At 34.6% G+C, this 25,644-nt stretch overlaps 5 protein-coding genes and 1 non-coding gene across 11 annotated transcripts; 4 read left to right on the top strand and 2 right to left on the bottom strand.

Annotated features, from left to right (window-relative positions):
- LOC105167622 lies at positions 1,025 to 5,706 on the bottom strand. Of its 2 annotated transcripts, none has more exons than XM_011087402.2 (11): positions 5,554 to 5,706; positions 4,615 to 4,746; positions 4,031 to 4,356; positions 3,767 to 3,853; positions 3,142 to 3,624; positions 2,909 to 3,044; positions 2,644 to 2,806; positions 2,420 to 2,548; positions 1,989 to 2,183; positions 1,694 to 1,816; positions 1,025 to 1,504 (listed from the first exon to the last, which is right to left on the bottom strand). In XM_011087402.2, the coding sequence occupies exons 3-11, from the start codon at positions 4,299 to 4,301 to the stop codon at positions 1,391 to 1,393; spliced, it is 1,701 nt and encodes a 566-aa protein (XP_011085704.1). In that variant the 5' UTR covers positions 4,302 to 4,356; positions 4,615 to 4,746; positions 5,554 to 5,706; the 3' UTR covers positions 1,025 to 1,390. The 2 variants fall into 2 exon arrangements, with proteins under 2 accessions (XP_011085704.1, XP_011085700.1); XM_011087398.2 differs by having other exon boundaries at positions 1,027 to 1,504; positions 4,031 to 4,359; positions 5,554 to 5,704.
- On the top strand, positions 8,446 to 11,086 carry LOC105167621 (transmembrane protein 230). 2 transcript variants are annotated; one of them, XM_011087397.2, is made up of 3 exons: positions 8,446 to 8,686; positions 9,877 to 10,220; positions 10,503 to 11,086. In XM_011087397.2, the coding sequence occupies exons 2-3, from the start codon at positions 9,944 to 9,946 to the stop codon at positions 10,580 to 10,582; spliced, it is 357 nt and encodes a 118-aa protein (XP_011085699.1). In that variant the 5' UTR covers positions 8,446 to 8,686; positions 9,877 to 9,943; the 3' UTR covers positions 10,583 to 11,086. The 2 variants fall into 2 exon arrangements, with proteins under 2 accessions (XP_011085699.1, XP_011085698.1); XM_011087396.2 differs by having other exon boundaries at positions 8,447 to 8,708.
- Positions 12,146 to 16,960, top strand: LOC105167619 (SNF1-related protein kinase catalytic subunit alpha KIN10). 3 transcript variants are annotated; one of them, XM_011087395.2, is made up of 12 exons: positions 12,146 to 12,323; positions 12,439 to 12,531; positions 13,117 to 13,307; positions 13,878 to 14,062; positions 14,162 to 14,344; positions 14,439 to 14,570; positions 14,734 to 14,919; positions 15,198 to 15,287; positions 15,355 to 15,438; positions 15,676 to 15,813; positions 16,111 to 16,353; positions 16,441 to 16,960. In XM_011087395.2, exons 3-12 carry the CDS (start codon positions 13,121 to 13,123, stop codon positions 16,552 to 16,554), a joined length of 1,542 nt encoding a protein of 513 aa, XP_011085697.1. In that variant the 5' UTR covers positions 12,146 to 12,323; positions 12,439 to 12,531; positions 13,117 to 13,120; the 3' UTR covers positions 16,555 to 16,960. The 3 variants fall into 3 exon arrangements, with proteins under 3 accessions (XP_011085697.1, XP_011085696.1, XP_011085695.1); XM_011087394.2 differs by lacking the exon at positions 12,439 to 12,531; XM_011087393.2 differs by lacking the exon at positions 12,439 to 12,531 and having other exon boundaries at positions 12,147 to 12,369.
- LOC105167730 (ethylene-responsive transcription factor 3-like) lies at positions 16,517 to 18,702 on the bottom strand. The gene has a single exon (XM_011087550.2). It carries the CDS (start codon positions 18,513 to 18,515, stop codon positions 17,478 to 17,480), a length of 1,038 nt encoding a protein of 345 aa, XP_011085852.1. The 5' UTR covers positions 18,516 to 18,702; the 3' UTR covers positions 16,517 to 17,477.
- Positions 22,138 to 24,800, top strand: LOC105167618 (vesicle transport v-SNARE 11). 2 transcript variants are annotated; one of them, XM_011087391.2, is made up of 6 exons: positions 22,138 to 22,296; positions 22,471 to 22,574; positions 23,290 to 23,348; positions 23,442 to 23,630; positions 24,077 to 24,247; positions 24,384 to 24,800. In XM_011087391.2, the coding sequence occupies exons 2-6, from the start codon at positions 22,481 to 22,483 to the stop codon at positions 24,534 to 24,536; spliced, it is 666 nt and encodes a 221-aa protein (XP_011085693.1). In that variant the 5' UTR covers positions 22,138 to 22,296; positions 22,471 to 22,480; the 3' UTR covers positions 24,537 to 24,800. The 2 variants fall into 2 exon arrangements, with proteins under 2 accessions (XP_011085693.1, XP_020552095.1); XM_020696436.1 differs by having other exon boundaries at positions 22,156 to 22,574.
- Positions 25,541 to 25,613, top strand: TRNAA-UGC. Its single transcript has one exon. It is a non-coding gene; the product is annotated as a tRNA-Ala (tRNA).

The raw sequence follows: 25,644 nt of genomic DNA, 5'->3' as shown, positions 1-25,644 counted from the left end.
TTTTCTAAAATTTTATGTAATTACATATAAATTGTTCGTGATTAGAAAAATTAGATTTAGTATTTTAATATTTATTTTCGTCTAATAAATAAATCCCTCAATTAGTCGAAATTGATAGAATTTATTGATATTAACAAAAAATTAGATTTTATTGAATAAAAATCTATATTTACTCTAAATTGACTAATTATTGACTTATTGCGGGTCAAATAATTTGTCCTCACCAAACTACCGCTATAACTTTCGCACACTAATGTATGTAAGGAGGTATGTCATCACCATTATAAGAGTTGGATAAAAATGATTCATTTGACCTGCAATAAGTCAGTAATAAGCCAATCAAGAGTAAATATGATTTTTTTATATTTTTTATTTTACTAATATCAACAAACTCAATGAATTTCGACTAACAAATGAATCTTTTCTTTAGACGAAAACAAGCGTTACAGGGACTACATATAATTTTTCAAACCACACGTGATTTAAGTGTAATTACACCAAACGTCAATTAAGGACAGCGTAATTCTCCCATTTTATTTTTGAATGATTAAGAGTTATATCAGAGTAAATTCGATTTATAATGAGATTTAATCACAACACTTTATCTAATTTTATTGAGACTTAGTTAATTTTATATACTGTAATCTCACCTACACACTAAAAAATTAAGTTCAGTTACTATTGAAATAAACATTATAAGAGAAATAAGATACATAAAAAAACTTATCAAAACTATTGTGAAAAGAATTGATTAGAAGGAAGTGAACAATGAACATGTGAATATATATATATATATATATATATATATATGTGTGTCTATTTATTTATTTAAGGGTATTTTTATCAACACATATTTTCTCTATAAATATTAATTATTTTGAGGTCCGCGCACTTCATAAATAATATCAGTAAAATTCAAACTCGTAACATTTCAGTGAAAAACATTACAGATTTTAAGTGCTTTTAATATAAATATTGAACATATGGTCCAAGAGTTCTCATAAATGAGGAGACTCGTAAAAATTCATAAAAGAGAAAAGAAAACTAAATATATTTGAAGTAGCAAGAATAAGATACAAGTTGTCCTACCACAATACTACTGACATCAGTAGTTTATAAAATTGAAAAAAAAAAAGAAAAAAGAAATTACACAGCACGCCATGAGTTGCTACAACAACATGTTACATCCGGTGCCTAAGCATTTTCATGTTAACATTTGCCCAATGGCAATGCATTATGGTACAGTGTTTTACTTAAATTTCGCGTTGTCTGCTCGATGCAAGACGGTTGTGGGATTGCCTCGACCTCGAAGAGCAGCACGGCACAGGGGACGACAAAGTCGGGCGGAACTTCCTGGAGGAAATACCAGACGGTGCTGTCTGTATTAGCATCAATCGTCATCCAGCCTGACAATTCTGGGTATTTGCCCATGGTTCACAAAATCAATCTTGTTCAGTCTCACACAGCCGAGAACTCTTTCTGGTAGCTCTTCTTGCTTCTGTGCCTGTTTGTTAGCAAAGTGCAAGAGTTTCCATGTCAATATGTTGTAATACAATTGCGAGACGACTACTTTTACGTTCCCTCAGTTATGGTTAGTTTACAAATACCACCCTTGCTGTTTGAATAATTACGTTATACATCTTTTTGTATCTGAATAGCGATGAAAGTGTTCCTAAAGAGAAAGATTGTGAACCTGAATTGTCAATCCAAGATCGAGTATTCCATTGGCCAAGCGTTCTCGGAATGCTTCAAGTCCCTTTCTCGCTATGTAGCTAAAACGATGAATGTCAAGATCGATCTCAAAGTAATTGGGACCCTGTATGTATATAGGAGAATGCCGTTTATAAGAATTAACAACCATCGTTTTACAACACAAAATTGGAAGGTTGTTGCAGACAGAATACTCGAGCACAAAACGGAAAAAGAGAAACTTGTTTTAGGATGCAAGATTTCACTATATATCGCGGGAGCGGAAAGTTATGCCTCACCTTATAAAACTCGTGCTGCGGGCGGGAAAGAACTGGCTTTTCATTGTATGCTACGAGGAGTTTTCTCTCAGTAGCAGTCGAGACGAGGTCCTCTGGATTAACGACCCCAACCATAATTTTTAATCTTTCTCTGAAAGAAATGGTTGAATCTTTGGTGAACCCTTTAACAGTTTCCATATTGTCCTCAATAAATCTCTGCAGCACAAAAACGAAAACAAACTCAAAAGAATAACATTTCATCTTTTCTCCTTTGAAGATATGGATTTATGGTATGTCATTCAACAACTAAAATCATTGAGCAAAAAGAGTAGAGACATGAGTGAGTAGTTCAACTTACTTCATCAGAGTGAGTGTTTGCATTACACAAGTTCACTCATGCATGTAAGAGAATCGACATGTTAATGCTGCGACTAGGAAACAGGTGTATTTACCTCAATAGTTTCCCGGAAGTGGGGAGATATATCTTTCTCAAAATTCTCAGAGAGTTTAAAATACAGTACAAGGCTCAGGCCCTCACCATCACCATCACCAAGAAACATAGCAGGTGTATAAGTGGGCAGCTGCACCGAGACAAACAAAGGGAACGAGCCAGCATCAGACGGAGACATGTTAGAATTTAGTGCACTTCTTACTTGTGAGTAGAGCTAACAATCACCTGAATGTTAACAATTAGCAGCGGAGGCACGTTTCCTGATGCTTTTACAGAAGGTAGGTCAAGATGTTGTGCAATGTGGTGAATCTTTCTTGGACATGCAAATAAATCAACGCCAATTGGAGTGTAAGGAGAGAAATCTGGGGCAGGACTCTTCTTCTTGTCTCTGCAATACTTGATAGTCAGGTAGTCGACAAACTAGAGCAGAATGTATATACCAAAATAGCTTGAAATTTTCTATGGTCTATTCATAGAGAAAAGAGCATACTTAAAATAGTTGTCTCCACGGAGCTTAAAGGTAGCGGCACTAATCTCGGACCATGTTCCACATGTTGGCTTCCCATCAACTGAACATGGGATCAGTAGGCCGGCTCTAGGACGATAAAGGTACTTTGTTGACGAACCTGGATTGATCAATGTTACATCAAAATTGGGGATGATTACAATCAAATGCAATAGGGATTCCCTTTTAATTGTACACACTAATTAAAGGGCACTCACGAAAATCATTGAAGTCTGGTTCATCAATAGATTTCCTTGTGATGGAGAGCCTGACAACAGTTGATGTCTTCCTTTGATTTTGTGCACCGGAACTTGTCGTAGAGTGGATCTTGTCGTTGAAACTTACAGAAGGAACCAACTGGGGTAAGATGGTTTTCAATAAGTTCTCTGAAGTTTTTTCTTCGCAATCATTTGTATCAACTTTCACACCGTTAAAACTTAAATAGGTCTGGTCTAATTTCCTTTCCGTCTTGGCGATAGTGTCGTCAGCCTTCACTAAACCTGGAAGTGCTTTTCTTTGGGTATCGACTAACGTAATTCCACTACAATCCTTGACTCCACTTTTGCTCAATAACAACTCTGCTTTGCTATTATCTATTTTCAGATATTTTTCGTGGTATTCCTGGAAACTACACTTGCTATCCATAAAGCATGATGAAGTTTCATACTGAAGCACTTGCCCATTTGCGACTGGGATGTAATCTACAGAAGAAGACAGCGAAAATAAAAATTAAGGTGCTGGTCCGTTCAAAGGTTGTCACATATGTGGACCAAAAAGTTAACTGCTACAGAAAAGAAAAGCTAGAAAATTATAAAGCATGAACAAAGTTTGGAGATTGTTTACCTTCATGTACACTATCATCAAAGTCATCATCAGAGTCGGAATCTAATATGCTGAGGGTGTCAAACCACGATTCTTCCTGGTAAATTCCTGTAAGCACACAAATATCTTGCATTATTTTCGATTGGTTAAGCATTTAATAGAGACGTCTGCACAAAATATTGTCAATACTTTTATAGGGTCACTTCTTTTTGCTGGCTTTTGTTGTATGATTCTTTCCAGTCAGTTAACCCGACAGAAGATTCCAATTTTTAAGAGAAGATTTACCATTAGCTTCGATTTGACTATGGTGCCATTGCAACTGAGTTAGATGGTAAGTGGAATTGGAAACGGCAGATCTTCTGCAGGTAGTAGTCGTGTGAACAAACTCACTGACGGCAAAATCCGTCACTTGACCTCCTATATCGCCGCTCTTTCTTCTGTTTCCCTCCACGGCCGAATTCAAATGTCGCTTTCTGGAGTGTCCGCGCTTCCTCCTCACTTTAATGGTTTTTGGAGGTTTGATCGCCATAGCCGGTGATGATACACAAGCACCCATTGTAATAACTCAGTCTCTATATCCCTATAGCATACGGTGCTGGCTTTACTGATGTCTTCTGAAACACAATATTTCAAACACGTAAGTAGTTTAACAAATACAAAGGAGAGCAAACATTTACAAATCCTCAAAATCCAAATCCACAGCAAAATAAGAAATGCAATTAATAGCTAATCAAACAGTGATCACAGCTTACTCCTATCTTGGCATGCATTATAACATGATAAAAGAACACGACCGGAACTCTATCTCATTGCAAAAGGAGGTCCGGTAAAAGTAGGCCATCTTAACATCTGGAACAAAATGAGCATACCTTAGCATGATTTTCAAGAATGATGCCGTGCAATTGCAACTACTGAGGTCCCCTCTCTTAATTTACAGAAAAGCAAGAATCCCTTCACAAATTTTCAACTCAATGATTCGTAAACTGCTTCCTCCACTTCCCCTGCGGAACGGCAAAGACATCAAGAGTACAGAAGGTATGAAGCACATAAAATTCAATTACTGAAAAATTCTTCCTATCAAAGTAACAGAAAGCAATTCCAAAAGTCCCAAAAAGATAAATCAATGGTGAACCATACGATATGAATTAAACAGCTCCATGTAATTACATAAAACCAAACTGGAGAAAGTCAAACTTGAGACAATGTATGCTCGGGCCGTGATGTATACTGCGTTTCAGTACGCCTTTCTATAATATATGTATTTTATGGAAGTGCCGATAAGGGAAAAGGGAGAGCGGGGAGAACATGAACTCGCAACGTCTACGAAAGATCAAATTAAATGGAAAATATACGGTATGATGGAAAAGAAGATGATGATCTCCCCTCACATGAACAATACATGATAAATTTCAGACAAAATGTGTAAGAACAAATACAAAGATTTTCAAACCATTACATTCAAACACAACAAAACTAATTGTCATTATCAAGAACATGTATCATGGGAAACGCAGAAAGACATACCAATAAGACAAAAGGTAAAGATAAATCCTCATTTCATATCAGACAAGGATCAGAATAAACAAATTATCATGCAGTATATCAATCACCTCAAATGAAAGCAATGTCTCCAATACAAAAGCTGTAAATTCTACCCCTCAATTAAAGATTACACCATCACCAACCCCATCTCAATAAAAAGCACAATCATCAAAACAAATACACTGCACAAACATAAAAATACACATATACACACAACACATACGTGTACGTGTGTGTGTGTGTGTGCATGTACAAGGTAAAGGGACCTCGAAAAAAGGCTTTTTAGCACAAAGGGAGAAGTGGGTCCGACAGTGTGGGATCCGATTTGCAATTCCAAACCTTGTTCTTCTTGTCTCTCTTTCTCCTTTACCTCTTTTTTCATAAATCTTGTGTATCTATCTATAGTCGCACAAGACAAGAGAAGAAAAAGGGAAGATGGACAAAACAACGTTCTTTCCCCTGTTTAATTGGTGTGTCGCCCCTTCTTTCTCGTGGTCACGACAGGCAATGATTAGTTTCTTCTTTATTCGTGTTCATACAACATAAAATCCTACATTTTTGGGTTCTTGATTGATGATTTATCAGATCTCGTCGTTTTATCACTCATCCTTCCACCATCATTAACGTCCCCGAATTGTTTCATCAGCACAAAATCTTGTCTTGTGGTCATTTGCTTCCTCTCTCCCTTCATTTTTCATCACCACAAATAAATTACTATTTGTTCGGCCAATTTAAATTTGGGCAAAAAATTTCAATAAGACAAAGGTTTGTTTGTTTTCATTTTTCCACTGTCTCAAAAATTGGATTAGATTTTCAATTTAAGACTACGTTGTATCTTCGATTTCCTATGTATAAAAATAAAGTCGTATGCTTTATTTGAAAAAATATCTTATACCCATATCGCATATATGATAAATGAAATAAAAAATTCAGTAAAATTTAGAACGAAAAAACAATACTCAAAAACAGCCCAAAATAGTTAAAAATGATATAATTCGAAAAATTTAAAGAAAATTAAGGAAAACTTAAGGGGTTCTTTGGTTTTGTTTTTATTTTTTAATTTTCATTTTTTTTTTTTTGGTTTTGTAATGATTTTGCTATAAAAATAAGAATATGTTTGGATTAGCATGTTCTGTAATAGTTTATCTTTTCTATGAAAAGAGGTGATAAAATGAAATGTGTTTGAATTATAGCCTTTTGTATTTTTATTTTTTGCAAAAATACAAAATAGAACGATAATGTGTTTGTATTAAAATAGTTTGTGATAGTTTTTTTTATACAAAATGTTGTGCTATTTTGTAATTGTTTTATTTTTTTAGACTAAACACCAAAACTATCGAATTAAACGAAGGAATAATTACACTGCCCTCTCTTAATATTTGTTGTAATTACATATAAATTTCATATGATTTGAAAAATCATATTTAGTACTTATATTATTTTGTTTATATCCAACAAGTAGATCTACTCATTAGTCAAAATTCACCAAATCGAAAAGGTTGAATCAAATCCATACTTACCCCCAATTGACTTACCCATTTACTTATTTGACCTATAATGGGTCAGTAATAAGTCAATTGACGACAAATAAAAATTCTCGTTCAACTTTGTTGGTAATAACAACAAATTTTGTGAATTTTGATCAATTGGGAAGTCTGCTTGTCAGACATAAATATATGTCAGGAGTATCAGATAAAATTTTTTAAACCACATGAAATTTACGTGTAATTACATCAAATTTTAAGAGAGGGTTACGTAGTTATCCCCTAAATGTATAATCTGAAGAAATATTGATAATGATCGTTTATTTAAATTAAAAAGTATAAATGATCTCAATTACACTTTTATTTCATTTTAATTAAATTTCTTTTATTTCAAACTTTTTCCCGTTAAAGTGAAGTGACTGAAAGAAGAAACACTCACAATATGTTTGTTTCGTTCTTGTTGTCGCGAAGCCGATTCTCTTCACTGTTCAAAGTTGACATTCGTTGCACCTTTTTACAACTTCTCATCAATTTCATGAAAGACAAACTCCTCGTCATTGTAAATCAGACACATTCCCACGTTGTTATATTCTTCTTCAGGATCTCCTGCACTAAATAATTTAAGTCGAGTCGAAAATATTTTTATTTATATTTATTTAAATTAATATCGAGTTTAAAAAATTATGTTCAAATTTGATGTGATTAATGTTCAAATCTAATTGAAACACGTTTTAATTGGATCAAACACATGAGTCGAGTTTGAATAATTTAATATTTTTAATTATATTTTTATTATTTTTACACTATTCGAATCGAGCTGAGTCCATCTTGAAAGCGTACTGCCATCCAACATATAAATATTTATTTGAATATAAATGCTATGTTTGTTTTAGTTTGCCCTCCCCCCCCCCTTTTTATAGTATTTCATTTTGTATCTGAATTTCATATAATTTCTTAAAATGAGCTGTCACAATGTGGTATTTGTTAAGGTATTCGTAATTCCTTAAGAGTATTTATAATTTTTTAAATAATAATTGAGTATTTGTGATTATAACAAATCTCAGGAGGATCTATTATAATTTATCCTTTTTAATATTACCAAAATTACTAAAAAAATAATTTTTTTTTCCCTTGGGTTGGGGGAGGGGGAGGAGTTATTCCTCTTATATATTTTTATTATTTTTGTGATATTTAATATTTTGATGCTACATTTGGGATTAAAATGAATTTAAATTATTAAATATTCTATTAAAGTCAATTAATCATAATTCGTTCCAAAATCGATTGAATTTAACAGATTAAATTTAAACATTCACTCAATAAGATTTTAGACTCGACTGGAATTTGATTCGATTAATAAATAAAATATAATAAAATACTGGCGTACATAAGAAACTAAAAGTTCGAATAATTAAATCAAGTTGAAATAAAAAAAAATAAAATTTGATAATAATAATAATAATAATTAGAAAGAAACATGTATGTTAATTTGTTGGACTGGACTTGATTTATTTACATTGGGTGAAGTGTATGAGGGCTTATCCATGGGTTGATTGCCCCAATCCCCAGGCCCAGAAGAGCAAGTTAAACCTGATCCAGAGATGCTTACTTAGTAGAAAGGCCCACGGTAGGCCCAATTACATCTTTTGATTATGTCGAAAATCTATTCACTGTAATCCAAGCTAGTCGTGATCCTCACCTGTCCACATCCGCCCCCACACGGTGTCGCCGCCGCTGACCGTTGGTTTAACTTTGACATCTACTCTCTTTTCCAATACTTGATAGTTCAGAGAATTGATCCAATTTATCTCGATACGCCGCCTTTCTTGGTGTGTGCCGCTACTTTTCTACGGGTTGACCTTTCGCCGTTGGTCGCCCAGTTCCCCTTGCCGGCAGGGACTTCTCCGTTTCTGTGGTGAATAGTGTTGCATCTTATGGTTAATTTCTGAAATCCTTAATTTTTTTTTTTTTTTTTTTGGATAGTTTTAGGCTCTTAGCTTCTTAGTGGAAGGATTATTGTTGTGGATTTGAGAGATCTTACAAAATTTTGATGTTCGTGCTTGCTGGGAAATACTATTACTTCTGATGATAAATGATAATAGCTCTGCTTCTTATTTGTTTGGACATTGGTATGCGTCCGGGAAGGAAAGGATTATCTTCATGGATTCACGAGGTTTTGTGAAGTTTAATACTAATACTCTGTGTTCTGATGTGTAAATGAGGATACCATGTAAGGAAAATTGGGGGATTTCAGGTTCTAGAATGACGGCTTGGAATCTGATATTGAGTGTCATTTGAAGGTAGATAATGCAACCTATAGCACAAGTATGTAGGAACTTCTCTGTTGGTTGAATGGAAAGCTTTCATAATTCGGACATATCAAACATCTCTGGTGATTTCTTCACTATTGGCTCCAATTATAACCCTTTGACGCAAGAACTACTTTACTAAATATTAGAACAGTTTTCACTCTTGACAGATGACTCAATAATCAAAATTCTGAGATCGTACTTGAAGCTATAAAGTTTTATATCCATTGCCAGCTAGTCTGCTTGTCCGTCTATCAGCTTTGTTTCTTTGTCTATGGCTTCTGGACAACTGGTGACTAAGCCTTGAGGGCTCTAATTTGTTGCTTACCTAACGTCTTGGTGTAATGCATTAGTTTACTGCAGTTTCTGAAGCTTTCTGAATGTGAGACTGCATCCTGTTGATCCATTTGCAGAGTTCAAAATTCACTCACTATAGGTCTATAATGCAAAATAAAGTTTCCATCACCCAAATTGGTTAAAAATAGCAAAGGTTGAATACAAATACAAAGTTTATACCATGGAGTTAAGGATGATGGTCTGCATCAAGTCTCAATAGAAGTGAATACATTTTCGTAAGTTAATGGAGGAAAGTTACTTTTGAAGGTCTTCCCTTTTGAACTTTTTGCTAGGGAAATAGAGAGGTGAGGGTGGGAGGTCTTGATTTCATGGGATCATTAGAGATGCCTAGCTAATGAAATAGTTATCAGACAGACTTTTCTTTATTGGAGGTTTCATTTTGTTAGTCGATAAGTTTTGCTTTTTCTAGACTAATCTCTTTCCTATTTTTGTTTTGAAGCTGTTATTTGTATTCCAGCACGAGGTTTTTGAGTGAGATTTGCATAACTCGGAGTGAGTTGAACAATATGGCATCTAAACGAAATATCCGCTATAGTCGTCTTGCTGTTGATGAAGATGATTATTATAATGACAGCAGCCAAAGCCGACATGATCCTAGATTCGATTATACACCCAGAACCTATGACAAGATTCCTTGGAAGTCGATATGTCTTGCACTTTTTTTGCTCCTCCTTGGATGCCTGCTTCTTTTGCTTGCAACTTTCATCTTCACTGGTCACATGGGTGGGGAGCTCTCACAAGCATACGGCCTCTTAGGACTGGGGCTACTTACCTTTGTGCCAGGTATCCCAATATGTCCTCATTATTATTTAGTACCATTAAAGTTACTATATAGTGTGTACATGGGCCTCTTTTATGTTGCACTGATTAATCTATATGCTGCATTATATTGAATTGAAGCTCTTCATTTTGATTAGTTGTATTGTCATTTTAGCTATAGGCCGTTGATCTGACACATTAGCATCTGCCAATGCTTCATTTATATATCAATACTAATATATTTATTTCTGTAGTTTGCTTGAGCAACGGCCATATTTTATATTAACTCTTATGAACTGGTCACAGGCTTCTACGAGACTCGGATTGCTTACTACTCCTGGAGAGGTGCCCAAGGATACCGCTTTGCCTCAATTCCTGACTATTGAGGTCTGGTTGTTTCAACTGCTCGTTGGTGTTTAATCAGTTTAGTTTCAACCTTATTCTATTTCCTTTTTGTTTCCTTATGGCTTAAAGATTCTTTCTGAAGAACAATTATCGTTATGCTCCGTTTGTATATCTAGAAACGAGTGCTTTGTATATTTTTCCATTGAGTTCAGCAGAAATCCGGTTCCATATGCTGCAAAATACACGTGATCCTGGTCGAACCTTTTAATAGCAGCAACCCGACAATGGAGATGTTAGAAATTCAGGAGGGATTGGCTTATTGCTGTCAAAATCTGCATCCTGTTGTTGGTTGTAGAATATATGCGTTTGTAGAAACGGGTTTTGAACCGAAAGCATAGGAAGAATTTGTACTTGGACATTTCTGAAGTTTTAAGTGCTAATGACATGAGAATTATGGAGTAGTATTAAGGAGGAAACCTATGCATTTATTCTTGAAAAGGATAGTCTTCTGATACTATTATCTAAAGAGCCCACCTCTTTTTCTATCCCTCTCTCAAGGCATTATTATGTGTATTTCTAGCAGATTGCTGCTTGGGTGGGGTTCCATCATTGTCCAAACTAAGTGGCACGTAGAAATGCTGATAATACTCTCTAATCAGTTGTAAGTGATTCCTTTCTTTTGGAGGGAAAATCAAAGAAAGCAAAGAATCATTTGCAGGAAGACTTGCATGTGCGCAAACACCACTTTGTTTATAATTTGTAAAGAGAAACCAAAACATAAACTTATACATCTATCTATCTATCTATATATTGATGGATTTAAAGCTACAAATTCAAATCTCCAGTAACAATTTTTTTATCTTTTAATAGTTTGAAATTTTTCATGGGATTTTACATTTCACAACTCTAATTTTGAACTGTTTTATACAATACTATAGATTTTAAAATTCTTATCATATGCGATCATTTGAATTTTTTTTTAAAAATAATTTTGTCAAAATATAAAATTTTAGGAGCTTTGGAATCTCAACTCTGAAAATTTGGGCTTAAACCTTCATCACTTAAGCAAAGGTGTAAACTAACAAATTGTAGTCAATTTATTGTACAAAATGCAAAAGAGAAAAGAAAAATCAAATATTCCTTTTAGCAATCTATTTCAAGTAGATTACGATTTCAATTGAAGATAAATATAACTACTAACGTTTAAATCTTTGATATGAAATATTTAACAATTATCAAAGTCAAAATATAATGATATTAGAGTATAATAAAAACTTATATGTTGTTGAATTTTAATTTATAACCTAATAGCAGTGGAGCCCAAGTTAACTATAACATGCCTTATTAATTAAAAAAAAAACAAAAATATTGTTAGTATTGTATGTCAAACTTGGGATCAAACACATCTAATTTTCTTTAAAAAAATGAAATAAAAAATACTAACTTCCATTGACAAATATCTCAATTGTCATTATATTCATTAGCATAAGTTATTGCAATATAAATAAAATAATAATAGTTACAACTCCAAGGGAGAAAGAAAAATATATAATAAAATTCCAACACAAATAACAAGAGACCCAAGTACCGGCGTTCGCTTTCTGCGTCATCATTTCCTCATACCTCCATTGGAGGAGGCAATCAATCCCCGTACCCCTCGTCCGCACTGTATCATTCCTTTCACATACATTTATTTTTCCTAATTTCTTTTTCTGCCCCCCCAGCTTCAGTCTTCTCCATTTGGGATTCTGTCTGCTGCTCTTCGTCGTCGTTTGTTTCTGTGTAAGCTTACTTGCTCGTGATTTTTCAAGTGAAGGAATTGAAGAGTGTACGTATTAGTCTCTCCTCTATGTGATTGTTTAGCTTTCTCATTTAATATTTTACATGAATTGTCCAGATCTGTAGTGGGTTCATGCGAGTTTATGGAGTTGTGAGTTTGCGATTTTGGGAAAAAATCTCGTGTTCCAGTGTTAAAGGTTTGAGCTTTCGGGTATGGAGTGAAGTGCTTTTTGATAAATATTAGGATATTGTGATGAATTGGTTCGCTTGTGGGTTTTAGTTTGTGAATTTGGACTTTGGGTTGCTGGTTTTCTAAGTTAAAATAGATGATTATTGTTTAATTTGCATTTGATTGCTATTTTCTGGAGTACGTTTATTCGGGGAAGAAGGAATTTTAGATTTCGCTGTAAAAATGAAGCGCAATCTAGCCCCAAATTCACTTAGTGTGTCGAATGGGAAATTTGTCTGCTTTCAAAAATTTGAACCTGGTGATGGTTTGTGCTAGCATTTGAATCAGAATAGTTTTAGCCCCAAAATGGTTGGTTGTATTGCATTCTCTTCAATCAGCTGGAAGGCACTTGTTGATATGGGCATTGCTAAATTCATCCATCAGCAATGAGGATGGATGCTTTGGTTTTTGCTTACTTGTGGTTTCATTTGTTATCATATGACTGAGTTTGGAAAATGAAAATTGGAACCTATGACTTGCTGCTATCAAGATGTTACATATTGATTTTAGGTTTGAGGGGTTTGATTTTTTCTTTATTCTTTAACTCCATTTGTGATATGGATCCAGGAAGATGGACGGATCAACCCAAGATGGTAGTAGTGTGGATTCATTCATGCGGAACTATAAGCTAGGGAAAACTCTTGGAATCGGCTCATTTGGTAAAGTTAAAATTGCTGAACATGCATTGACAGGGCACAAGGTTGCTGTCAAGATCCTTAACCGCAAGAAAATAAAGAATATGGATATGGAAGAAAAAGGTGAGCAAGCTAACAAGCAAACTATGTTTCTTTGACTTGTCTAATTCCATTTGAAGCCTATTGTTGAGAAATGATTTGTTATATCTTCTGGATCTTCAGTTGCTTCACGCTTTTCAAGGTGAATTCTTCCCCACAAACATTTTGCAGCAATCTAAAACTGAAAATATTTTATGATTCCTTCTTATCGTATTAGATTATATTTGGTATACATCTACTCTGGTTTCACTCTGTGTGGAGATTTGCTCAATTCTTTTGGAGAATAGCTGATGACTTTCGATGCCCCAATCCAGTAGTAGTATTTCAGTTTGTGAGGCTCCAAATATTAGGTTCTAGTTTTTGCCTAAAAAATGGGTTTTCAATCTCTTTTAATGTACATGTGAGACAAACATTATACCGCGGAAGACTTCTTTGAGTAGCATAGCAGAACTTAGGTGTCCACGTATGTACATCGTTTTAATGTTCGAGTGGTTTATTTTGCAATCTTTTCTATTTAGAGTAGTGCAGAAGTTAGCTGAATGAAGTTATATTAAACCATGCTGAGCTCTTTTAAGAGTTGGTGTCTTCTTGCAGTTAGAAGAGAAATCAAAATTTTGAGATTATTTATGCATCCCCATATCATACGTCTATATGAAGTCGTGGAGACGAATACAGATATATACGTTGTGATGGAATATGTAAAGTCTGGTGAGTTGTTTGATTATATTGTCGAGAAGGGCCGACTACATGAGGAGGAAGCCCGCATCTTCTTTCAGCAGGTTAGATGCCCTTTGTTTAGAAATCGCTGTGTTTCTTTTATTTAAGCCTGTATGTCAATGCTTTTGTCTTTAAACTTTGACTATTTGCTGGGATTGCAGATAATCTCTGGAGTGGAGTACTGCCATAGGAATATGGTGGTTCATAGAGATCTGAAGCCTGAGAACTTGCTTTTGGATTCTAAGTGCAATGTGAAGATTGCTGATTTTGGTTTGAGTAATATCATGCGTGACGGTCATTTCCTGAAGACGAGCTGTGGAAGCCCCAACTATGCTGCGCCAGAGGTACTTAGAGCATTAGAAGAAATGTGTATTGCAGAATCTTTGAACATAATCAGTACAGCATTTTGAAAGGCTTTGTTATGCATCTCGTGAATAGGTTATATCTGGTAAACTATATGCCGGTCCTGAAGTGGATGTGTGGAGCTGTGGTGTTATTCTCTATGCACTTCTCTGTGGCACCCTTCCATTTGATGATGAAAACATTCCTAACCTTTTCAAGAAAATTAAGGTACTCTCAGGCGATTTATAGATTCTTGCCCATGTTCTCAATCTCATCTACGCATCATAGAAAATAGTTATTATTAATTTATGTTTATGTTTATGTTTAGTCAAAAGTATAACATCAGATACTACTGAACTACACCATCTTTTCTTGTTTAATTTATCTATAGGGTGGAATATATACTCTTCCAAGCCATTTATCTGCCGGTGCTAGAGATTTGATTCCGAGGATGCTTATAGTTGATCCTATGAAGCGAATGACTATTCCTGAGATTCGTGCACACCCATGGTTCCAAGCTCATCTGCCACGCTATTTGGCAGTGCCACCACCTGATACAGCGCAGCAAGCTAAAAAGGTATGTTGGACTTTGAATCCCATATCTAGATCCTTAAAAGTAATAGAAGTCTTCTCTGCATGTAGTCAATTCCAGGAACATAAAAAAATGTACAAAATTCTGAATCTCTTATCTCCATTCTTCATCTGTGCATGTGTACCTAGTGTTGACTGTGCTTAATTTGGCAAACTTCTGCTTATTTCTTTGATCTGATTCTCTGGTGGCATGTGTTTACGGTAACCAATTGTTACAAGTAACTAAGTCGTGGTTTAATTTAAATATATATTTCATATGCGCAGATTGATGAAGAGATTCTCCAGGAAGTGGTTAAGATGGGATTTGACAGGAATGTACTTTCAGATTCTCTTCGAAACAGGGTTCAAAATGAGGTGAATGCTGTGATTGTATCATATACATCCTGATCTTCAAGTTTTCTTATTTTCTGGCTTATTTCAGGGTACTGTCACATACTATTTGCTGCTAGACAATCGCTTTCGTGTTTCCAGTGGCTACCTTGGATCTGAATTTCAGGAGACCATGGTGCGCTTTTTAACTTTTGCTGATGACTAAGGCTGTGGTTTTCTTTCTTATATTCATAAAGGAAAAGCTAGCTTTTCTATTCTGTCATCTGTCCATTCTTTCACTATTATGGGTTCCATAGATCATGTCATTGTGATTTCTATCTTCCAAACTTCTTTTATCATCTTGGCCCACTAATATTCATATGAAAATTTTTTTCCAAATGTGGCATGTTTGAGTAATTCTCTGCTTCTGTAGGAATTTGGGTATAATCGCATGAATCCAAGTGAGACTGTAGCATCTCCTGTTGGGCAACGGCTTCCTGGAGCCATTGATTATCAGCAATTTGGAGGAAGGCAGTTTCCAGTCGACAGAAAATGGGCGCTTGGACTCCAGGTTTGTTGCCTTGCCTTTTGCAATTAACTCTCAAGAGTATGAGTATATGCAAATTGAGCTTGTCTTGGAAGAACACGAGCTATCAATCAGAGAGGGGTAAGGTTTATAGTGTGATTCTTGGATTGAAAAATATCTCATAAAAACTCGCACAAGAATGTTCACTTTCATCTGTTAACCCTATTGAGAATTCAAGATTGACTTGGTGTATTTGTTGTTCACTATACCATTCCCTGTCGCAATAGTCTAAGCCTTCACTGATCATGATATTTATTTCTATTCATCTGATTGATGAACTAGTCTCGAGCCCATCCTCGTGAGATAATGACAGAAGTTCTCAAAGCTCTGCAAGAATTGAATGTGTACTGGAAAAAGATTGGACACTACAACATGAAATGCAGATGGAATCGTGGCAGTCCTGGTCACAGTAAAGGAACACTCAACAATTCGATGCTCGACAGTAACTATTACGGTGATGAATCTGGTATCATTGAGAATGATGGCAGTATTAGGCCACAGAATGTTGTCAAATTTGAAGTGCAGGTAACAGTTTCCGCAATCCATTTTACTCTTTACTTAAATGGCTCCCTTCTAATGGTCATTGGCCCAACTTGTCTAATCTTATTTCAGCTTTACAAAACCCGCGAAGACAAATATTTGCTTGATCTGCAGAGAGTTCAGGGGCCACAGTTCCTTTTTCTTGATCTTTGTGCCGCCTTCCTTGCTCAGCTTCGCGTCCTCTAAGTTTCTGTGTCAGAGCTCGTATCGATCCAGGTGGGGGATTAGAAGTTGATGCTGTATATATAATTGTCACCAGCTAAGCGCCAAGTCCCCTGGCTTTGAGATGAACGTCGTGCCAAGCCGATGTTTTTGTTGGACTTGGTTTCCTGCAACGACAAGTTCTCCTTTTATAAACTGTTTTAACTTTGCTTATCATAGTTTTATGCATCCGAAAGGAATCTTTCCAACCCTTAAATTCTGATAGTTAAGCTAAGTCAGCTGCAGTTTGCCAGATGCAAAATAATTAAATCAAAGATCATCTTGTGCAGTTTGCTGCTAGTCTTTCTCCTCTCCATCTATGCTTCGATGGTTATCAGAATTTTGTTCTTCTGTTCTTAGATATATCCAAGTTCGCACAATATTCTGCTGATGGTGAGGGTCCTTATCATACTTCCCACCAATGAAAGAAGATGATTTTGCATACTATTGATGTTTCCATGTTAATTTCTGATTCAGTATTAAGGTTATGTCTTGCTAGGCGAAAATATGTTTAATATTGTCAGAGAATTACGCTGACACTCCATGAAGTTTGGATATATATAATAAATTTGGATAAATATTATAGTTGGTTTTTAAAATTTGCCTTCAGAATCACTTTATCCCTTTAAATTTATCTTGATGTTATCATTTTTAAACGGTCTATCCCTCAGATTATTTTTGGACAAAAAAAGCACCTTATCCAGCCATGTCTGAAGTCACGTATTCTCTAACCAACAAGGCAAACACAGGAGGGCTCGAGGACTCCAATTTAAGTCCACCAACTTAGTCTCTAATTTTCATAAATGATCAAAATTTCCAAACTTATATTGGCGGTGCAATACAATTAAAGAATGGTTGCAAGCCTATTACATTGTCATCATGACAGGAATCATCCGTGTGTCGGCAAATTAACTAACAAAGCATATAGGCGGAAGATCGATGGAGCTCCAGAGGGACAATTCTCCATCAAGATTAAGGCAATTGTCATCCTCATTCTCCATCTTCTCTTTTTGCTCAACTTTCTCATTTATCGCGTTCCGAAGCCTGGAGACCTGATCAGACCTGTCGACAGGCGATTTCAGCTTCAGTTTCAGGCACTCACTGATCCCGTTAAAGGCATAGAGCGAAGCTGAAAACTTCCTCTCGTAGTTCATCCTCTTCATGGCCTCAGTCAGCGTCAGGGGTTCGTCCTCCATTCCTCCTGAGATCTCCTCAGCAATTTCAAAAGGTGAATATTCAATTGAAGACCCGATGATGTCATCAACAAACTGCAAGTCCACCACTTCCGAGCTTGCACAGTTTTCTTCCTCAGCTTCATTCTCCAGTTCCACGATTCCAGGGAAATCATTTGACATATCACTCTCAGTTTGTGGCATGCCAGGATCGAAACTACTGAAGTCATTAATCAGCCTGCTGTTATTCTCCAGGGAAAAATCCTCATCAGGGTCGTGGAGAAAATCAGGGAAGTTGGATTCTAATAATTCAGGCTCTTCACGATCTGCGTAGTCCATTCTCTGCTTCTCATCAGTACAAGGAATTGAAGAAGAAACTGATGATGAGGATGAGTTAGAACTGGAATTAGTGTTATCGTTTCTTGCCTTGAGCCTGCTGAGGAGAAGGTTTGTGATTTTGGAAGGGAGAACTGTACTGGAAGAAGAGGGCCAGAAATTGGTTCTTGTATTCGCCCCACGAAGCAAACACGCCGCCTCATCATAGGCCCTGGCCGCCTCCTCCGCCGTGTCAAATGTCCCCAACCACACTCTTATCTTTTGTATGGTGTCCTTTATCTCCGCCACCCACCGCCCTGACGGCCGCTGCCGAACCCCCACGAACCGCTTCCGGGCTCGTGTAATTCCCCCTAATGCTGCAGCCTTCACCATCTCATCGGCCGTCTGTTCACCGGGGCTGATCTTCAACTCCTCCACTGCCTTTCTTTTCCTAGCCATTTTAGTTGTTGATGATCTCGGGGTCGGGGGGGTTGCGTTAGTAAAGTTTAAAGAGTGTCTCTTGGGCTTGTGGATTGTTTGCTGATCATGTTAGTTTGATGTGGGAATGGTTGGTTTTATATGTGCAAATTAGGAAGATCCTGTCAAAGGATAAGAATTTAGAGCTGAAATGGTCTTCCATTGTATACTATATTAATCATGAAATATGTTTAGTCGTTCAGTCAAATTTAATTTAATTATATGACAAGTGTATCAAATTGATGATATAATTAAAAACGACGAATCAAATATAATAAATCCATTCCGTGTATGCTTTGACCTAGCCAAACAGTGAGTTTCTTGCTTCCAATGATGTCTCCTGTTAACAAAATTAAGATATTATTAGACTTGACAACAAGTCGGGGGAAATTCTAACTCAAACCTGATTAAGTCGAATCTAATCAATTATATAGTTTGTATAATACTCTTGACGTGTGATTGATATACAGTTTAGGAATATAGTCAATCACATGATAAATATATTATATTTAATTTGTAATTTATTTAGTACAATCAAATTTAATTTAGATAAGAATTTTCATGAGTCTGGCTAACTTAACCCCAGCCAAGACCCACTTCATTTAGAGGCTTAAAACAGTCGAATTTGCGACAAGTCTAAAGTGTTTGTATTACCATATAATTTCTCAAAAACATGTCCAAACTTCATTAATTACATTAATAATTTAAATATCTTAAGTTATAATATATTATAGGAATAATTATATTCTTCTTTCTTGGAGTTTGGTATAATTACACATAAATCTTTTATGCTTTGAAAAAATACATCTACCACTTCTAAAGTTTGCTTTCATCTAACAAATAATTCACTTTGTTAGCCAAATTCACTGAATTTGCTAAATATTAACAAAATAATTGAATGAAAATTGATATTTATCTTCGATTGACTTATTGTAGGTCAAACAATTTTTTTATAACTAAACTACCCTTATAACAATGAAGATATACCTCCTTACATGCATTAATACATGAAGACATATAAGGGTAATTTGATCATAAAATATTTATTTGACCTATAATAAATCTGTAATAAGTCAGTCAGGATAAATATAGATATTTTTTCCTATTTTTTTGTTAATATCAGCAAATTCGGTAAATGTTGACTAACGAAGGGATTTATTTGTTAGATAAAAACAAATTTTAAGGGTACTAAATGTAATTTCTCAAACCACAAAAAAATTTACATATAATTACATCAAATTCTAAAGAAGGAGGGTGTAATTATTCCTATATTGTACTATTATATAAAAATGGAGCACTTCACTATTAAAAAGTCAATTTTTGTCGTTGGTTGATGAAAGCTAAGTAAGCGATTTTTCCAAAGGTGACGGAGATGGTAACCGGCACAGCAATTATATATTGCATTACATATATATATATATATATATATATTAGTTATTGTTATGTGTGATCTTCACGAGCATATAAAAAAAAATATGGTACAAAACGAAAAAATAAAATTGTGAAAATAATCAATTTTTAATTGTAAAACAAATATGAAGAAATAAGGTGGGAGAGAAATGTGGAGAAGTGAATTAAGAGGAAAAAAAATATAATTATAAAATTAATAAAAAAATATTGAAATCATTATTATGACCAGAATTGTTTTAAATGAAAAAACAAATTGAATGTTCAAAAATTAATACGATAAAAGATATTTTTATAATAGTATAAATATATATATATATTATATTTCGTCAGATTTTGTGTGTCACCCAAACAGCATATATAGTGACATTTTCAGACCTTCATGACATAGTGATGAAGTGTTGGGTTCTTTTTGAAAAGACTATCACGTATGTAAGTAAATCGACTTTCGGATCAAAAGTTATGATCGTTTGAAATTCTACCGTCAAACTACACAATTCATGCACTCTATTTCGGGTTTCTGTCGATTGAACCATTCTCTATATGTAGCTGTCTCTTATTTTACATCAATTTTATTTTATTTTTATTGAAATTACACAAAAAATAATGGTCCGTTAGATTGACAAAAGAAGAGACATGTAAGATTTTCAGTGTCTGGAATTCAGTCTGTTATGCTGATTTATTAAGGTTCAAGATTTTAGAGTCACTGAGTTTGATCGATAAGATTTGCATTCATTAAAACAATTGAAATTATATTTATTTCTTTTATAAACAATTTTCCCTTTAATTAATTAATTCTGTCAGTAGCTTTTTCTTTATACATATTTAGAATAATTTTATTTTATCAGTTTCGATCAATTATTTTTATTTTATATCTATTTTATTTATTTAAATAAATATAATAAAATTTTAAATTATATACACGTATCGAGTGTGCTTTAATTATCGGCTGTGAGATGTCTAATATAAAAGTGGAAGTAGTGTATAGTGTAGTGTCAAGAGAAGGTGTCAATGCGCTATTGTTGTTGCTCCACGTGGAGGTTTAGGAAGAAATCAACGGTCATAATTCTCTCAAACATAAACTTATATATATAAAAAAGCTAATTAATTAAGACTTAAAAGCATAAGCCAGTTATAGGGTATCAAAAATCCTCCAAATGTTGTCAACACACAAAACCCGCTTTTTAATCACGCTAAAATACTTAAATAACAATGAAAATAGAGTATCTCTGGCTAAGTTTATTTAAAAAATATTATAAGCTCGTACATTTTGTAATATATTTTTTAGGCTAAATTTTATTTTTAAAATAAATTCATCGTGAAATGTTTGAATAAAATAAAATTATGAACTTTATAAAATGTAAGTTATATCAAATTTGTATTTAATTTAAATGAATTTATTAAAATCTCATAAATAAGTCCGCAACTATATTTTTTTTAAAAAAATAAAATTATAAAGTTCTAACATCTTAGTTTTAGAACTTATAAACTTTCTTTTAAAAAAATTATTAAATATTTTATAGCATCTTATAAGCTCGTAAGCATCTAATAAGATGTTTTAAAAAGAACTTATAAACTCAGACAAACGTCCTCTCAATTGGGCCTTTGATGAGGCTGAAAGATGATTTGGGCTAAAGCCCAAATACTTAGCCCACACTGAGTTGAGTGTGTCGAATACAGAGCCCAGAACGGACGACGTCGTAAGAGAAGTTGGGCCTTTGCTAGTAATAATCTTAAGAGATAATTATACAGTTTAGTTCACAAAATTTGATCTGATTACACGTGAATTCTGTATGACTTTGAAAATTATATTTAATATTTTGAATGTAAGTTTTTATTTAATAAATATTTTTTATTAATTAAAATTTATCGATAATTAATAAAAAATATTATATAAAAATTTATTTTTATTTCAATTGATTTATTATTAATTATTTTCTGATTAAATGAATTTTTTTTATCAAAATAATAGTGAATCTGCTTATATGTATTAGTGCGTGGACACGTTTAAAAGTAATTTGATGCAGAGTAGTGGTCGGTATTATGATAAAGTGTGATATCTATCATTAATTTTTTAAATAATTATAAATATAATAATTAAAATAAATTTAAAAAAAAACAGACCGTAATTTGCACTAAATAATATTATCATAAAGTAAAAAATATATTAGGTCCAAAAGAAATATGAACATTATTTTGAAGGTAGTAGAAAAGTAATTCCTTGGAAAGATGATCATTGACTCGTTATAAACCACAAATTTGGTGAAAAGAGCGTCCTCTTTTGACAGCGAACTCCCGGAAATCTCACCAACGTTGTCCCAATTTGTTCAAATTACAAAACCGGATTTTCCACCAGGTTCTTGCGATCATTTTTTTTTCCTCTTTTGATTCTGTTGAATTTGTCTAGTTCCATTATTGTAACTCTAATCGGCGATGCGAGATCGTTGAGTTTTCGGATATAGTGCTGTCATTTTCACAATTAAAAGGTCGATCGGGGGTCAATTTATACTTTTTCTGCCGATTTAATCAGAAAGTTCACCATGAGCGCGGTATTTGAAGGTTACGAAAAGCAATATTGCGAGCTCTCTGCGAATTTGTCGAAGAAGTGCTCGTCTGCTGGTCTACTTGATGGAGGTTACTTCAATACCTCAAGCCCTAATTTTATGTGGAAATCCAACATTTTTTGTTTTTTGTTTTTTTTTCTTTTTAATTTATGTTTTTTTGCTTTTTTTCTTTTTCTTTTTTGTTTAATGTTTGCTTGTTCTTGCATTCGTTTAGGCATCTTTTTGCTTTTTGTTAAATGTGGGTATTAGTTGAACAGAGAATTGAGACGAAATGCTGTTATCTAATTGTTCGGACGCCAGTGGAATTCGAAATTTGCTTTGCAGATTTTATAGTGCTACCAACTCATGAAGCTAAATTTATGGGATGTGATGGTCACGGAGCTGCCTATTTGTGGGGGGAATTTTAACTTATTCTTGTTCGCATTTCTTGTACACGACTGCTTGTGGGTTAATTATCTATGGATCGCTCACTTTGTTAGAATACTGTCTAAGATTACATCTAGCGACTTTGAGGAGGACTGATTCAAACCCTTGCACTGGTATCATATGGCTTGTCTGATAGAATATTTTATGTCCTTCATTCGGACATGGAGAAGGTGCTTGCTCCTACTGTATGCATCATTAATTGGTTGCTGGATGGATGATTTTGATTCTTTTGTCATGCTCATCAATATTGCTTAGCATCTTTCACTATGTACCATGTAGTTCTGAATTTATTTATGTTATTTTTCTTATGCTTCCTATAAAGTTGATTGCATGAGATATCAAAACCCATTTCTTTGCAGAGCAAAAGAAGCAAAAGATTTCTGAAATAAAATCTGGATTGGATACGGCAGAGGCTTTGGTACAGACCAACATTTTGCGGAAAATTTTTCTCTTTCCTCTTTTCACATTTTCTCTCTCTCTCTTTCTGAGATTGGCTGATGATCTCTCACAGATTCGGAAGATGGATCTTGAGGCCCGAGGTTTGCAACCAAACATTAAGGCAGTGCTTCTTGCCAAGCTGAGAGAGTATAAATCTGATTTGAATAATTTGAAAAGTGAGGTAAAGCAAATTGCATCGACAAACTTGGACCAGGCTGCCCGAGATGATCTGCTGGAGGCGGGGATGGCTGATACATTGGCAGTATGTTTGTGCCTTTCAGAATGACATCTCTCCATTATGCTTTTCATTTATCCACTTCAGTTTTAACCACCCCCGCCCACCTTGATGATTACTTGCAAAATATTTCAGCAAAGTAGTGTGCCTTGGTATTTTATGTCTCAACTTCGCAGTGCTTGCTTCTAACTCAGCACCTGCATTTTCAAGTGATGCATAACCTTTGAAACAAGTACAGCATTGCATTGCCCATGACACAATACATACATTTTGCCCTATATCAACTCTCTGTTAGTATGATCTTATGTCTTTTCCTGTGGATTTAGTGACTTTAGGCCTTATGATGTAATTCTGATCCAAAGATATTTAATACAGAAAAAGAATCCCCTTCTTCTGTTCAAGTTCCTTGGGAGTGAGCTATAACTGATAATTTAATTTTCAATTTGCTGACATGCTAATGGTGATTGCCACAGGTATCTGCCAACCAAAGGGACAGATTGTTAATGTCAACTGAAAGATTGAATAACTCCAGTAACCGGATCATGGAAAGTAGAAAGGTCATGCTGGAGACAGAAGAGCTTGGCGTGTCACTTCTTCACGATTTACATCAACAGAGACAGTCTCTCTTACATGCTAATAACACGGTATTACTTCATCTTTATCGTTTTCTTACCATATTTCAGTGTCCTCAATCTGAAGATGCAATGTCATATTAGACTGTAGAAAAGATCTAGGACAAGTTCTACTTAGCATGCCTCAGTGTACACCTTTCTGTTCCAGATGCATGGCGTGGACGACAATATAAGCAGGAGCAAGAAAATTATAAGCAACATTTCAAGAAGGATGGACCGGAACAAGTGGATTATTGGTGCTATAATCACAGTCCTGGTTATTGCTATTGCTGTGATCTTGTACTTCAAATTGTCCAAGTAATAGTTATTGAGGTGTGGCGAATGCAAGTTCTTGTGGTTTTCGTCTTGTCAATTTAGTTATTCCGAGGATTCAAACGCTCTGTGGTAGGATTAGCTGTGTATGTTAACAACTGTTTTATGATTTGGAACTTCTTGTCATTCTACAGTTGAATAAGAACTACAAATTGTTGTAGCCTTGTTGTATTCACCTGTAAAGTCGAAATTGGGGCTACTGAAATTATTTGATGAACTGTAAGTTTTGTAATTTGATTATCGTGTTTTCTCTACTCATTGGATTCATGATTTATGGTACCTGAACCGAAGGTATAACCCATATCATCTTTTAAATAAAATGAGAACATTTATCCTATGTGAATTAGAACTGTATGAATGGAGAATAGACATTAAAATTAAAAGGATGGCAATGGCCTGGGTCCGCTCCATTTGGGTTGGGGCTCAGAAAATTATAACCGGGTCTTGAGGTGGGTTTTAAGTTTTTGGTGTTTTGACCCTAAATTCAAAGCGAATTCGGTTATTTTAATATTTTTTGTGTATATATCTATATATTATATGAAGTATATGTATATATATATGTGAAATAATATGTATATATTTTACAAATTAAAATACTTTGTAGTTTCATTGTATATGTAAGTAATATATAGTCTGAAAGATTTAAAATTTTAAAGATTAAAATAGGCACATAGGAATTTATTTCAATAAATAGTGGGTTACAGGGGTTCAACCTGTGGAATCCCATTTCCGGAGCGAGATAGATATCATATCAGGTGCAAGAGATTCTTGAATCAAATTCGCCCCAAACCCAATTCCGTTACTATCCCTACGTTAAACTGGACTGGTGGAAGTGAGTAGAGTTAACCATTAAATTTCCTTTCCAAGAAATCGCCAAACAAGCTTTATTTTCATATTGAATTTCTTTTCAGAAAAAAAATTACCATTACAATCTATTTAACAAGAATTTGGTTTTTTCAAATTATTTGAGACAAATGGACTAAGTTCTAACACGGGGATGTAGCTCAAATGGTAGAGCGCTCGCTTTGCATGCGAGAGGCACGGGGTTCGATCCCCCGCATCTCCATTTTTTGTGCCTTTTGAGTTTTTATCTTTCT

Source organism: Sesamum indicum, linkage group LG8 (genome assembly GCF_000512975.1).
Source record: "Sesamum indicum cultivar Zhongzhi No. 13 linkage group LG8, S_indicum_v1.0, whole genome shotgun sequence".
Classification (NCBI taxonomy): domain Eukaryota; kingdom Viridiplantae; phylum Streptophyta; class Magnoliopsida; order Lamiales; family Pedaliaceae; genus Sesamum; species Sesamum indicum.
This window is presented reverse-complemented; position numbering and strand designations above follow the sequence as displayed.

Coding starts and splice junctions, on each gene's coding strand:
- LOC105167622 (XM_011087402.2), bottom strand. CDS start 4,301: ATGGGTGCTTGTGTATCATCACCGGCTATGGCGATCAAACCTCCAAAA. Junction 3,625..3,766: donor TGATGATAGTGTACATGAAG/GTAAACAATCTC, acceptor CTTCTTCTGTAG/ATTACATCCCAGTCGCAAAT. Junction 2,807..2,908: donor CGTGGAGACAACTATTTTAA/GTATGCTCTTTT, acceptor CAAGTATTGCAG/AGACAAGAAGAAGAGTCCTG.
- LOC105167621 (XM_011087397.2), top strand. CDS start 9,944: ATGGCATCTAAACGAAATATCCGCTATAGTCGTCTTGCTGTTGATGAA. Junction 10,221..10,502: donor GCTACTTACCTTTGTGCCAG/GTATCCCAATAT, acceptor AACTGGTCACAG/GCTTCTACGAGACTCGGATT.
- LOC105167619 (XM_011087394.2), top strand. CDS start 13,121: ATGGACGGATCAACCCAAGATGGTAGTAGTGTGGATTCATTCATGCGG. Junction 13,308..13,877: donor TATGGATATGGAAGAAAAAG/GTGAGCAAGCTA, acceptor GTCTTCTTGCAG/TTAGAAGAGAAATCAAAATT. Junction 15,439..15,675: donor CTGAATTTCAGGAGACCATG/GTGCGCTTTTTA, acceptor CTGCTTCTGTAG/GAATTTGGGTATAATCGCAT.
- LOC105167730 (XM_011087550.2), bottom strand. CDS start 18,515: ATGGCTAGGAAAAGAAAGGCAGTGGAGGAGTTGAAGATCAGCCCCGGT.
- LOC105167618 (XM_011087391.2), top strand. CDS start 22,481: ATGAGCGCGGTATTTGAAGGTTACGAAAAGCAATATTGCGAGCTCTCT. Junction 23,349..23,441: donor TGGATACGGCAGAGGCTTTG/GTACAGACCAAC, acceptor GATCTCTCACAG/ATTCGGAAGATGGATCTTGA. Junction 24,248..24,383: donor TCTTACATGCTAATAACACG/GTATTACTTCAT, acceptor TTTCTGTTCCAG/ATGCATGGCGTGGACGACAA.